Genomic DNA, 13239 nt, shown 5'->3' on the forward strand with positions numbered 1-13239 from the left:
GCCTGGAGCCTGCTTTGAATTCTGTGTCACCCTTTCTCTCTGCCCTTACCCTGTTAGTGTTCTGTCTCTCAAAAATGAATTTTAAAAAATTTAAAAAGATGTAAAAAATAGTAATGTTAAAAATAACTACTTTGTAGGCTTTTATAACAACTAAATCATATAACTATGTTAAGTGCCTGGTGCAAAATAAATGTTGCTATTTCTTACCAAGCAGGCTACAGATGTCAAAGAGAGCTTATTATACTAGCTAAGGTTCAAAGTATCTCTGAAGAACTGGCAGGGTTTTTGATATCTTCATCGAACATGGAGGAAGCAACTACAAAAGTATATATATTTCTAAACTTCGAGGTGACAAATAATAACTCAAGGCTCTAGTTAGAGCAGATTGCCATATTCAAAAAAGGGTGTGAATGACCCTGAACTACTCTGTGGACTGAAAAAGGGCTTTGAATGTCAGACTAAAGAGTTTAGCTTATGCACCAGACAATCTGCCTCTTTATTGCTCCTGTTCCTTGGGAAGAAGAAGCCACATTCATAAATGCTAAAGCATGGGATACATGAGAAGAGAGAGGAAAAAAAGGCAAATGGTAGAATGACCAGTTAATAAGCTATTAAAGCATCCTAGACATGAGAGAAAACATTGTCTGACTTGGGTGACAACATTGGAGATGGGGAGGCATTTTACAGAATTATGTAAGATAATGGTGTTTTAAATGGAACAAATTGAAAGAGTTTCAGAACTGGAACATTCCATTCTGAGCACATACGTGTTTACCTATTTATGGTATTCCTCCTTAGAACTTTATTTTAAGACAATGTTATTGATCATATTATACAGATAAGGAAATTGAGACTGAGGGAGGTGATATAACCTTTCCAAGGTCATGGAACCAGTAATAATTGGAGCCAGGATTTCAACTCACATCTCTAAGGCTTCAGAGCCCTCACATTTTGATTATGCCATGATATCTTAAAGAGTGAATCTAGCCTTTGCTGTTTATAAACTCCCCATTACCTTAGAGGCCTCAATGTCTTGTTAGACATTTTGCTAAGGGAAATCCTCTTTGAGATCATTATTCCTTGACCTTTAAATAGTGCCTCATCCTCTGTAAAGGCTGGGTCTGAACCTGGCATTTCTGGAAGGGAAAATGTACATCAAAAGAGAGAAAGAGAGAGAAGGAAATGGAGTGAAGATGCAGCATTCATTCAGCCAAAATTCAGAGCTAATCTCTTTTGTTCTAGAATCTCCTAGTTACTGAGATATCTGCAGGAAGACCAGACGGGACCCAGGCAAATTCATTATTCCCAGAGAGTAGGTTTTAAGCACAGGTAGAGTATAGGGAGAAGTAAACACAGAATGGGAGATAGTGCTAAAACAATCTGCCGCCCTGTCCTAAAGCTTCCCTCTATCTTGTCAAATGGCTGTTTTCTTAATGTTGGTTTTTCTTTTTTTTTTTTTTTATTTCTAGGAGAGAGAGAGAGAGAGAGACAGCGTGAGCAGGGGAGGGTCAGAGAGAGAGGGAGTCACAGACTGAAACAGGCTCCAGGCTCTGAGCTGGCAGTCAGCACGACTGCGGAGCCCCCCGACGCAGGGCTCGAACCCACGAACCGCGAGATCATGACCTAAGCGAAAGTCGGACGCTTAACCGACTAAGCCACCCAGGCGCCCCAAATGGCTGTTTTCTTGAAATAATAGGATACATCCTGGAAGAAAACTGCCTACGCCGTTCAGTCCTTTCTCCTCAACTTTGGCCCTAACACTTCTATATCTGTCTGCCCGGTGAGAATCCTTTACTCTCTCAAACTCTGCTCCTCCATCTTCATATCTGACCTTGGCAGCATGGATTCTTCATCACACGGATTTATTACAGCCTTCACAATGGCACTAGAGCTCTCCTGTCTTACATAGTTACTGAATGTGTCATGTGCATAACTAGATTATAGTTATAATCTTGGGCACCTGGGTGGCTCAGTCAATTGAGTGTCTGACTCTTTATTTCAGCTCAGGTCATGATCCCAGGATCGTGAAATTGAGCCCTGTGTTGGGTTCTGTGCTGAGCATAGAGTCTGCTTGAGTTTCTCTCTCTCTCTCTCTCTCTCTCTCCCTCTGCCCTTCTCCCCTGCTCACTCTCTACCTAAAACAAAATTTTTAAAAAAATTTTAATAAAAAAAATTCAAAAAGAACTTTAAAAGCACAGACCGCTATACCTCATTTATGTCCCAAACAAAGGTTAACACTGAAAATATTTGTTCAACTCAATATTCAAGATCTGAAAATTGACCTTTCTTCATAAGAAAGGTATAAAGTCAGAAAATTGGGTTTTTCATTTCAGTAGGGAAAAGAGATAAATCGTTCATCCCAATTGCTTTCTCCTTTTAGATATTTTGATCTTCAGGTTTGATTTTTAAATTTAAGAGACTTGATGTATTTAAATTCACTTGAAATTTAAGGGGAGGCATATTAGAGAATCAAAATAAAATTATTATTAGATAAAATGAAATAACGTAAATAAAAATTTAAACAAAAACAATTAAATAAGTTAAAATAAATTAAATTAAATCAATAAAATAAATTAGATTAAAATAATTAAAATAACTATTTTAAATATTAAAATAATTTTATTTAATTACTTAGTTGTTTTATTTTATTAAATAAACTTATTTAATTTAAATTAAAAGAAACACAGTACTTAACAAAAGGAGAACTGCATAGGACTATCATTTCCCCAGCCTCCCCACCATGCAAATAGGACACAGACTGATATTTTCTTTTTGATGAATGTGGCAAAGGGGTGAGAGACAAAAGGATTACTTAGAAGGGATAATTTGAAGGGACAGATAGGCTACCAGAGTCACTGAGCATTCTTATTACTGGTCCTCTATGGCATGGAGTTTTTGCCAGAGAAGTTCACCAGTACTCCTGAAAGTGGAGTGTGCACAGGAAATGGTGAGGCACATAATTAGGTGAACTAAATGTCCCCAGAGAGTGAAGGGTTTCCACAGCAGCAATGGTATTCAAATATATGCAAGGGATATAGGATTTCAGGCTGTTATTTCAATAATGTGAAAATCTGTAAAACATATAGTAGTTGGGTCCCCCTAACCAGCACTGCTAGAATTTCATTTCTCTGAAAATACTTTGTTACATAGTTTTTACTGGCAAATTTATACACACCTGCCATTTTAATGACTGTTAACAGTTCGCTGTGTCAATTAGGGTAAATATCTGAAAGCATTAAAAACGGGGAAGCACAGACTTAGAGAGACTATGACAAGGTTTGGCCAGAATGTTGTAGAAACGTAAGCTTAGGAGTCCGATGTTCAGGACCCAGTTTTATCACTCTTTAATTAAGGGAGGTTCACTTTGAGATAAGGATTCCTCAAAGTTTAAAAAAGAATCCTTGAACTTAGATCATTCTCTCTCTCTCCCTCTTTCTCTCTCTCTCTCTTTCTCTCTTTCTCTCCCTCTCTCTTTCTCTGTCTCTCAATCTCTTCCCCCCATCCCCACCTCCCAACAAAAGCTAAGTAAATTCTAAGATACTGGTGCAGATTGTATTTTCCAAAGATGGCAAAATCTTGGCATCATCCATCCCAAATGTTCTTCTTGTGCATCAAGAGGTAGGGGGTCCACTTCTTCCCATCCTGAATTTGGAAGATGCTATGTGACTCTCAGGCTAATTTCATTAAAGGCAATGCAGCCTCACCCTGGTTCTCTAAGGCACTTACTCTTGGAACTATTCACCATGCTCTGAGGAAGGACAGACAGCCAGGGACTCCATAAAGAGACAAATGGGGAGAAGCCCACATGAAGAAGTATTGAGGTCCTGGGCCCTCAGAAGCTAAGTTCTCAGAGACAGCAGTGAGTACAGCCTTACCAGCTGTGTGACTGAGCCATCCAACCTCAGACTACCCCGGCGAATACCAAGTGAAGAAGAGATGAGCCTTCTGCACCAAACCTGGCACAAATTCCAGATTTGTGACTAAATAAATGATTGTTATTGTTGTAAGATACTAAGTTTTGTTACACAGCAAAAACATTAACAGAATACAATTTTCTAGAGTGTGTGGTCACTGCCACCAGCGTTTATACACAAACATGCATATATTGTCATCCCCAAGTGTCCCTCAGGAAACATCGATTGTCCTTCCAAATAATTTACCTATTGTTCTTTATATTCTGTTCCCTCATACATTTTATAATCATAGAACAAACTAATTCCAAAGTTAGCAGGAGGAGGCATATAATAAAGATTAGAGTAGTAATAAATGAAATAGAAAACAGGGAAGCAATAGAAAAAAATCTACAAAACCAAGAGATGGGTTTTTTTGAAAAGATAAACAAAATTGACAAACCTCTTGCTAGACTAAGGGGAAAAAAGAGCAGAAACTCAGACAAATAAAATCAGAAATAAAATAAGAGACTTTAAAACTGATGGCCAGAAATTTAAAAAGGATCATGAGAGACAATTATGAACAAATATTGGCCAGCAAATTTTGCAACGTAGAATAAACGGATAAATTCCAAGAAACATAAAACTTACAAAGACTGAATCTTGAAGAAATAGAAAGTCTGAATAGATCTATAACAAATATGCAGTTTAAATAAGCACTCAAGGGGCACCTGGGTGGCTCAGTCGGTTAAGGGTCCAACTTCGGCTCAGGTCATGACCTCACGGTTCGTGGGTTCGAGCTCTGTGTCAGGCTCTGTGCTGACAGCCTGGAGCCTGTTTTGGATTCTGTGTCTCCCTCTCTCTCTGACTCTCCCCTGTTCACGCTGTTTCTCTCTCTCTCAGAAATAAATAAAACATTAAAAATAAATAAATAAATAAGTACTCACCCACCCCCAACAAAGAAAATCCCAGAAGTCTTCGCAGATTAATTCGGCCAAACATTTAAAGACTTGAGGAGCACTTGGGTGGCTTAGTCAGTTAAATGTCCCACTCTCAGTTTCAGCTCAGGTCATGATCTCACAGTTCATGGGATAGAGCCCTACATTGGGTGCTGACATTAAAGAGCCTGCTTGGGATTCTCTCTCTTCCTCTGTTTATGTGACTCTCTCTCTTTCTCTCTCAAAATAAATAAACATTTAAAAAGTTTTAAGTAATAAAGAAGAATACCAATGTTTCTTAAACTTTTGGGTAAATCAGTGGCAGATGGTGGGAGACAAGCGTCTTACTGTGAGTATGGCAGCTTACAAACAAGCAAGGAGAGAAAGCAGGTGGTAATGGATTAGAGTTGGAGTCATCAGTACAAACTCATGTTTAACATAATATAGCTACAGATGATTGCATATGGACATATTTATAGATATGTATACATATCTACATGTATACATATGTTTGTATAACATATGTTATATGTATGTGTGTACATATATGTCATGTACACATATGTATGTATATGTCCTTGTTCTGTAGGCTTAGAGGGACTGGAAGCAATGATACCCTAGTAACAGCAAGTACATCTAATGCCCAGATATTGGTTTCTAATGATGTTCCCCCCAAAAAAAAAGAAACCAGGAAAGGAACTTGGGAAGGAAAGATCAGCCTGGAGCATTTTGTAGTGCCACAAAGCAAAGTAGTACTAAACTATATACACACACACACAAACACACACACACACACACACACAGATAGGGAATGTCAAAGAGACACAAGAACCAATTGAAAGGGTTCTCAATGGCCAAAATTTGAATAATGTGAACAACAGAATAAATAAAGCAGTGATGGGTTATAGTTGGGTTATAAGTGAGTTGGTTTAGCCTCTGACTCTTGATTTGGCTCAGGTCATGATCTTGGGGTTCCTGAGTTCAAGATCTACACTGGGCTTTGTGCTGACAGACTGCTTGGGATTCTCTCTCTCCCTCCTTCTGTCTCTGCCCCTCCCCAACTTGTGCTCATTTTCTCTGAAAATAAATAAATGAACCAAAAAAATAATTAAAATTTAAAAATAAAATAAATGTCTATCAGTCTTTTGTAATATAAATGAATGGTTGATTGAGTGAATGAATGAATGAATTAGTTAATTAATGAAATATGGACCACAGACAAATTCCCACTGCAGAAGCCTAAGGAACATAGAAGAAATGATATAATAATGATAATAGCAAAAAAATATAAGCTATAGACAATATTTGTAATCCACATATCCAACAAAGGACTTCCTGGAATGAATCTAGAATAAATTTAAAAAGAAAAATGAAAATCTCTCAAAACTCAATAGAAACAACAAGAACAACAACAACAAAACAGTCTATTAGAAAATGGGTAGGGGCACCTGGGTGGGTCAATTGGTCAGTCATCCAACTTTAGCTCAGGTCATGATCTCACAGCTTGTGGGTTCGAACCCTGCATTGGGCTCTGTGCTGACAGCTCAAAACCTGGAGCCTGCTTCAGATTTTGTGTGCATGTCTATCTCTCTCTGCCCCTATCCCTCTCATTCTCTGTCTCTCTTTCAAAAATAAATAAACATTAAAAAACATTTTTTTAATGGGCAAAAGATATGAAGAGACCAGTCACTGAAGAGGCCATATACCTGCCAAATAAGCACGTGAAAATATGTTCAATATCATCAGAGATTTAGGGTAATAAAATTTTTTTAATTTTTAATTTTTTAATGTTTTTTATTTATTTCTGAGAGAGAGATAGCATGAGCAGGGGAGGGGCAGAGAGAGAGGGAGACACAGAATCTGAAGCAGGCTCCAGGCTCTAAACTAGCTATCAGCACAGAGCCTGACATGGGGCTTGAACCCATGAACCATGAGATCATGACCTGAGCCGAAATCAGATGCTTAACCAACTGAGCCATCCAGGTGCCCCATAGGGTAATAAAGAGTAAAACCACAATGACATATCATTTCACATCCATCAGAATGACCAAAATGAAATATAATGACCATACTAACTGATGGCATAGATGTGGAGAAACTGGAGGGGATGTAAAATTGTACCATAGCGACTCTGGAATGATTTTGGCAGTTTCTTTTTCTCTCTGTCTGTCTTTTTTTTTTTCCCTAAAAAAAAAGAATCTGAATTCATTTTCTTTCTCTGAGAAAGAAAATGAGATATCGTTGACATATAATATTGTGAAAATGTAAGGTGTATACTGGGTTAATTCGATACATTTATATACTGCAATATGATTACCACCATAGCATTAGATAATACCTCTATCACAGCACATAATTCTTTTTTGTGGTCAAAACAATGAAAAGCTAATCTCAGCAGATTTTTTTTATAATGTATTTTTTAAAATGTTTTATTTATTTCTAGGAGAGAGAGAGAGACAGAGTGAGCAGGGGAGGGTCAGAGAGAGAGGGAGTCACAGACTGAAACAGGCTCCAGGCTCCGAGCTAGCAGTCAGCACAGAGCCCGACGCGGGGCTCGAACCCACAAACGCGAGATCATGACTTAAGCGAAAGTCGGACGCTTAACCGACTAAGCCACCCAGGCGCCCCAACAGATTTGAAGCTTATAATAGACAGTGCTGCTGACTATAATCACTGTGCTGTGCATTGGATCTCCAAGATTTATCTACTAGCTGCAAGATTGTACCCTAAACACTGTCTCCCCAGTTCCTCCATCACCCTGCCCCTGGTAACGACCATTTTACTGTTTTTAGAAGGTTAGGGTTTTTTTTAGATTCTACATATACATCATGTCATATGGCATTTGTCTTTCTCTTTCTGCTTTATTTCACTTAACATAATGCCCTGAAGGTCCATCCATATGTCAAAATAGCAGAATTTTCTTCTTTCTCAAAACATGTAAACATGCAACTGCCTCTCAACCCAGCAGTTTACCCTAGAAATGTTTACACAAAAACCTATGCATAAATGTGTTAGCAGCTTTATGTTTTGAACTTGACCTATCTAAGTTTTTCTTTAAAAACAAATTAGGGGCCCTTGGTGGTGGGGTTGGCGCAGTCATTTCAGTGTCCGGCTCTTGACTTGGGCTCAATTCATGGTCTCATGGCTCATGAGTTCAAGCCCCACATCTGGCTGTGTACTGACGGTGTGGAACCTACTTGGGTTGGGATTCTCTCTCTCTCTCTCTCTCTCAAAATATGTAAATAAACTTAATTAAAAAATTACATTTTTTAAAATGTAAATTTAAAATTTAAAAACAAATTACATTTTAATTTTTTAAAAAAAGAACCAAAGAGAAATTTTATAACTAAAATTTACAACAAATGAAATTTTAAAAAAATACCTTACAGAATGGACTTCAGAGTAGATTAAAGACAGCAGAGGAAAGAAACAGTGGACTCAGAGATAAATCAAGAAAAATTACATAATGTGATAAGAGAAAGAAATAGTCCAGACAAAAGTAAACAGGGCCTCAGAGATGTATGGAACAGTAACAAAACACAATATTCATATCTTTGGAGTCACAGAAGGCAAAGGCAAAGAAAGTAATCCTGAAAACGACATTCAAAGACACAGTGGCTAAACTATTCTCAAAATCAGGAGAAGACAGATTCAAGAGCTGTATAAATCCAAAGAAATCCAAGTTGTGGCTGATCATAGTGAAACCTCTGAAAACCAAAAACCAAACAAAATCTCCCATGAAGGTAGAGAGAAGTGACAAATAACCTACAGAGATATAATGATTAAGAGGACAGCGGGGGCGCCTGGGTGGGTCAGTAGGTTAAGCCTCCAACTTTGGCTCAGGTCATCATCTCGCGGTTCCTGGGTTCCAGCCCTTTGTCGGGCTCTATGCTGACTGCCAGCTCAGAGCATGGAGCCTGTTTCAGATTCTGTGTCTCCCTCTCTCTCTGACCCTCCCCTGCTCGCTCTCTCTCTCTCTCTCAGAAATAAATAAAACATTAAAAAAAAACAGACAGAACAGTGGATTCCCCCTATGAGATAATGAAGAAAAGGGGCTTCCCTTGAAAGAAAAGAACTGCCAGTTTTGAATTCTATATCTGCTGGCAATACCCTTCAAGACTAAAGGGGAAATAAATACATTCCCAGAGGAAGGAAACCTAAGACTATTTGTCCTCAACATACTGACCCTTACAGAATGGCTTTAAAAAGTGTACCAAACAGGGGCACCTGGGTGGCTTAGTCAGTTAAGCGTCTGACTTCGGCTCAGGACATGATCTCACGGTTCATGAGTTCAAACCCCACATCATGCTTTATGCTTATGGTTCAGAGCCTGGAGCCTGCTTCAGATTCTGTGTTTCCATCTCTATCTGCCCCTCCCCTGCTAGCACTCTGTCTCTGTCTCTCTCAAAAATAAAAATATGCATAAAAAAAAAAGTATACCAAACAGAAAAGAAATAATCACAGGAGGAAGCTTGAACTCTGGGAAAGAAGACCTAATGGCTGTATAAAAAAAGAGATAAACATAACAGACTATCTTCAAGATTTTTTAAAACTATTTTTTGATGTTTGAAGCAAAAGCATTTAAAAATGACCCAACCACAAGCTACCTATAAGAAACTTGCTTTAAATATAATAACATGGGCAGCTTGAAATAAAAGAATGGAAAATAATAAGCCATACAAACATAAGAAGTTGTAAGGGTTTTTTCTATTTTCTTAACATAAGTCCATTATCAGATATATCTTTTCTTTGTATATGATTTTTCATTTTCTTAATTGCATCTTACAATTTAATATTGAGTATAGAAATAACCAAATCAGAAAAAGTCATGACATGAAAAGTATAGCATAGGAAATACAGTCAATAATATTGTAACATTATGTGGTTGCAGATGGTAATTATATTTACCATGATGATCATTGCATCAAGCATAGAACTGTCAATTCACTATGATGTACACCTAAGACTATTATGACAATGTATGTTCCCTATACTTCAATTAGAAAAAAGAAAATAGGCACACTATTTAAACAGATATTTCAAAGAAGATATACAATTGGCTAATAAGCATATGAAAAAATGTTCAGTATCATTATGTACAAATTAAAATCAAAATGAGATACCACTGTACACCCATCAGAATGGCTATGATTAAGACAGACATTACTAAAAGTTTTGGCAAAAACATGAGGAAAAAAAATGTCATGTATTGTTGGTGGTAATATAATAATAGTAAAGTCTCTTTTGCTTTTGTTTTTATTTTTAATTTTTTAAATGTTTATTTTCAAGAGAGAGAGACAAACACAGTGCGAGCAAGGGGGGAGCAGAGAAAGAGGGAGACACAGAATCTGAAGCAGGCTCCAGGCTCTGAGCTGTCAGCACAGAGTCCAAAGCAGGACTCGAACTCACGAACCGTGAGATCATGGCCTGAGCTGAAGTCGGATGCTTAACCAACCGATCTACCCAGATGCCCCAGTAGAGCCTCTTTTGAAATCAGAAGGTCAGTTTCCTAAAAAGTTAACCACAGACTTCCCCTTTCGCTCAGCAATTCTCTTCCTCACACTCCTCAGAAGCACAAGGGCATTCATCAGTGACCAGCACTGACCCACACATCTCCCTCCTCCTCCACCACTACCTCTAGATCCAATCTTTGCTGACTTATCTTGAGTCTGAACTACTTTTCAACAAAGGGTACTGGAATGATTAGATATCCATATGCAAAAACATTTGCTCAGATGGACAGCCCACACACCATACAGAAAAAGTAATTCAAAACGATCATGGATTTAAACATCATAACACAATAGAAGAAAACATAAGCAAAATGCCTTGGGACTTTGGCATAAGCAAATATGATACCAAAAGCTCAATCCATTATAAAAAATTGAGACATTGGAATTCATTAAAATTAAGATGTTCTGCTCCTTGAGAAACACTATTAAGAGACTGAAAAGAGAAGATGAATTAGTAGGAAATATTTATAAATCATACGTCTGATACAAATTGCATTCAGAAGACAAAAAAAATCCCAAAACTCAAGACTATGAAAACAACCCTATGTGGCCTATGAGAGCACAGACATTGTGTGTCTTTCACTACTATGTCTGTGATGTTTAAAAAACAGAACCTGGTACAGGATATGTGCTCAGCCTCTGTTTATTCATTAAATAACTACATCGTTTGTGCCATTAAACCTCTGAGGCAAAAGGCAGAGTGACAATAATAAAGGGAAAATGCTGATTGCTAATGGAATTAGAGATTATTAGGTCTACTTGAGAAAAGGACAAACATTCTTCTACTAATAATTGGTAAATATTTCTAGTAAAATTAATATAGCCTCTCCTATTACCTGCGTTTCCTGCCCTGAAGTCCCAAGAGATAAAGCCCAGTATATGTTCCCTTTATTACTACGGCTCTATAAGTTTGTCTCAGTTTCTTGTCCTTAGGATCCAGCATCAGGAGGAAATCTCACTTTACCACAGTCCCTTGAGACCAAGGACCAGAGGCAGAAGAGTACCCTCCTATTTTTATCTTCATTTGGGAAATGAAGGAATTTCCCCGAACAAAATGCCCTATAGCACTCAAATAGATCACTCTCATGTCCACCATAATCTTTCCATACAGGTTTATTGAATGAATGAATGAATGAATACGTGGCCAAATCTAAATTCCACCAAAGCCCACATATACAAGACAAAGCTGCACAGGAATTCCAGGCATGCCTCAGTCAAAAATCTCAAAAGTTAACATTTTTGGATTTACCACCATTCAACCTTTTGTACTTAAAACTTTATAACTTCTTTTTTTTTAATGTTTTATTTATTTCTGAGAGAGAGAGAGACAGCATGAGCAGGGGAGGGACAGAGAGAGAGGGAGACACAGAATCTGAAACAGGCTCCAGGCTCTGAGCTGGCAGTCAGCACAGAGCCCCACGCGGGGCTCGAACCCACGAACCGTGAGATCATGACCTGAGCTGAAGTCGGATATACAACCGGCTGAGCTGCCCAGGTGCTCCAAACCTTTTTAACTTCTAAAAATAAGCTGGAGAATGGCAAATGAACTCTTTTTTACTTCCTATGAAAAGATCCTCCTCTTCCTTATATTGTCTTTGTGAAATAAGTTATAAATACTTAATTTATCCTATATTTGAATCATTTGCATTTCTATTTTGATTTCTTACCTCTCTCTCCATAGCTTCATACACCGTGTGCCCTTACTAGGAATTGGCATCTGTAACTAACACCGTTTCTACTCAAGAGAACACTCTTTTCTTAAAAGTCTTACTCAGTGCAGTTTTGACATCTTTGTTCCTCAGACTATAAATAAAAGGATTCATCATTGGCCCCACAATGGTATAAAACACTGTGGATAATTTATGTTGATCCAGAGATCCAGCAGAAGAAGGCCTTAGATACATGAATGCTGATGCTCCAAAGAAGAGGGAAATAGTAACTATGTGGGAGCTGCAGGTACTGAAGGCTTTGGACCTGCCCTCTGTAGAACGGATACAGAGGATGTTGGAGATGATCAAGGTGTAAGAAATGGCGATGGTGAGACTAGGCACTATTACGTTGATGCCCACCACAATGAAAACCACCAGCTCATTGACATAGGTGCTTGTGCAGGAAAGCTGGAGGAGAGGAGGTATGTCACACATGTAATGATTGATGATGTTGCCATCACAGAACGTGAGCCCCAGCATGCACCCGGTGTGGGCCATGGCACCCACAAACCCCATTGCATACGTTCCCACCATCAGCACGAGGCAGACCTGGTGGGACATGATGGCCTTGTAAAACAGGGGCTTACAGATGGCCAAGTACCGGTCATAGGCCATTGATGTCAAAATATAGCACTCATCTATGACAAAGAATGAGAAGAAACAGAGCTGAGTCATGCATTCTGCGTAAGAGATGATGTTCTGTTTAACAAAACCTATCAGCATTCTAGGGGTTATGACAGATGAGTAGCAGAGATCAATGAAGGAAAGGTTGAAGAGAAAGTAGTACATGGGAGTGTGCAGCTGAGGCTTCAGACCAATCAGAATAATCAAGCCCATGTTCCCCATCATGGTGACTACATAGATCCCTAAGAAAATGAAGAAGAGAGGCAGCTGGAGTTCTGGTTCTTGTGTTAAACCCAGCAGGATGAACTCGGTCACTAAAGAATCATTTCCTGCTGCCATTCTTCCCTAGGGCATATCTGTGAGAACAGGACAGAGGGTGACATTAAAATGAGTACCCAGCTCCCTTCCCCCGATCTCTCCGTGATGAGACAGAGTCTCAGAATGAGAGAATCAACTCACACCCACCCTCCTGTGTGCCTTTGTCTCCTTTGGATAAAGGCTGAAGAGACTGTTTAAAGACTATCAAAAACACCAGCAGGCGAGTGCTGTGAGGATAAGGTTGCGT

The 13239-nt window shown here is 38.6% G+C and overlaps 1 protein-coding gene across 1 annotated transcript; it reads right to left on the bottom strand.

The window, feature by feature from the left end:
• Nucleotides 1-12080: 12080 nt before the first annotated feature.
• On the bottom strand, nt 12081-13028 carry LOC120243967 (olfactory receptor 8B3-like). The gene is given in 1 exon segment (XM_039250227.1): nt 12081-13028. A coding segment is annotated over 1 exon segment (948 nt).
• Between the last annotated feature and the right edge of the window lie 211 nt (nt 13029-13239).

The sequence above is a fragment of the Hyaena hyaena genome, unplaced genomic scaffold (assembly GCF_003009895.1).
Source record: "Hyaena hyaena isolate Hyena2069 unplaced genomic scaffold, ASM300989v1 scaffold_364, whole genome shotgun sequence".
Classification (NCBI taxonomy): Eukaryota; Metazoa; Chordata; class Mammalia; order Carnivora; family Hyaenidae; genus Hyaena; species Hyaena hyaena.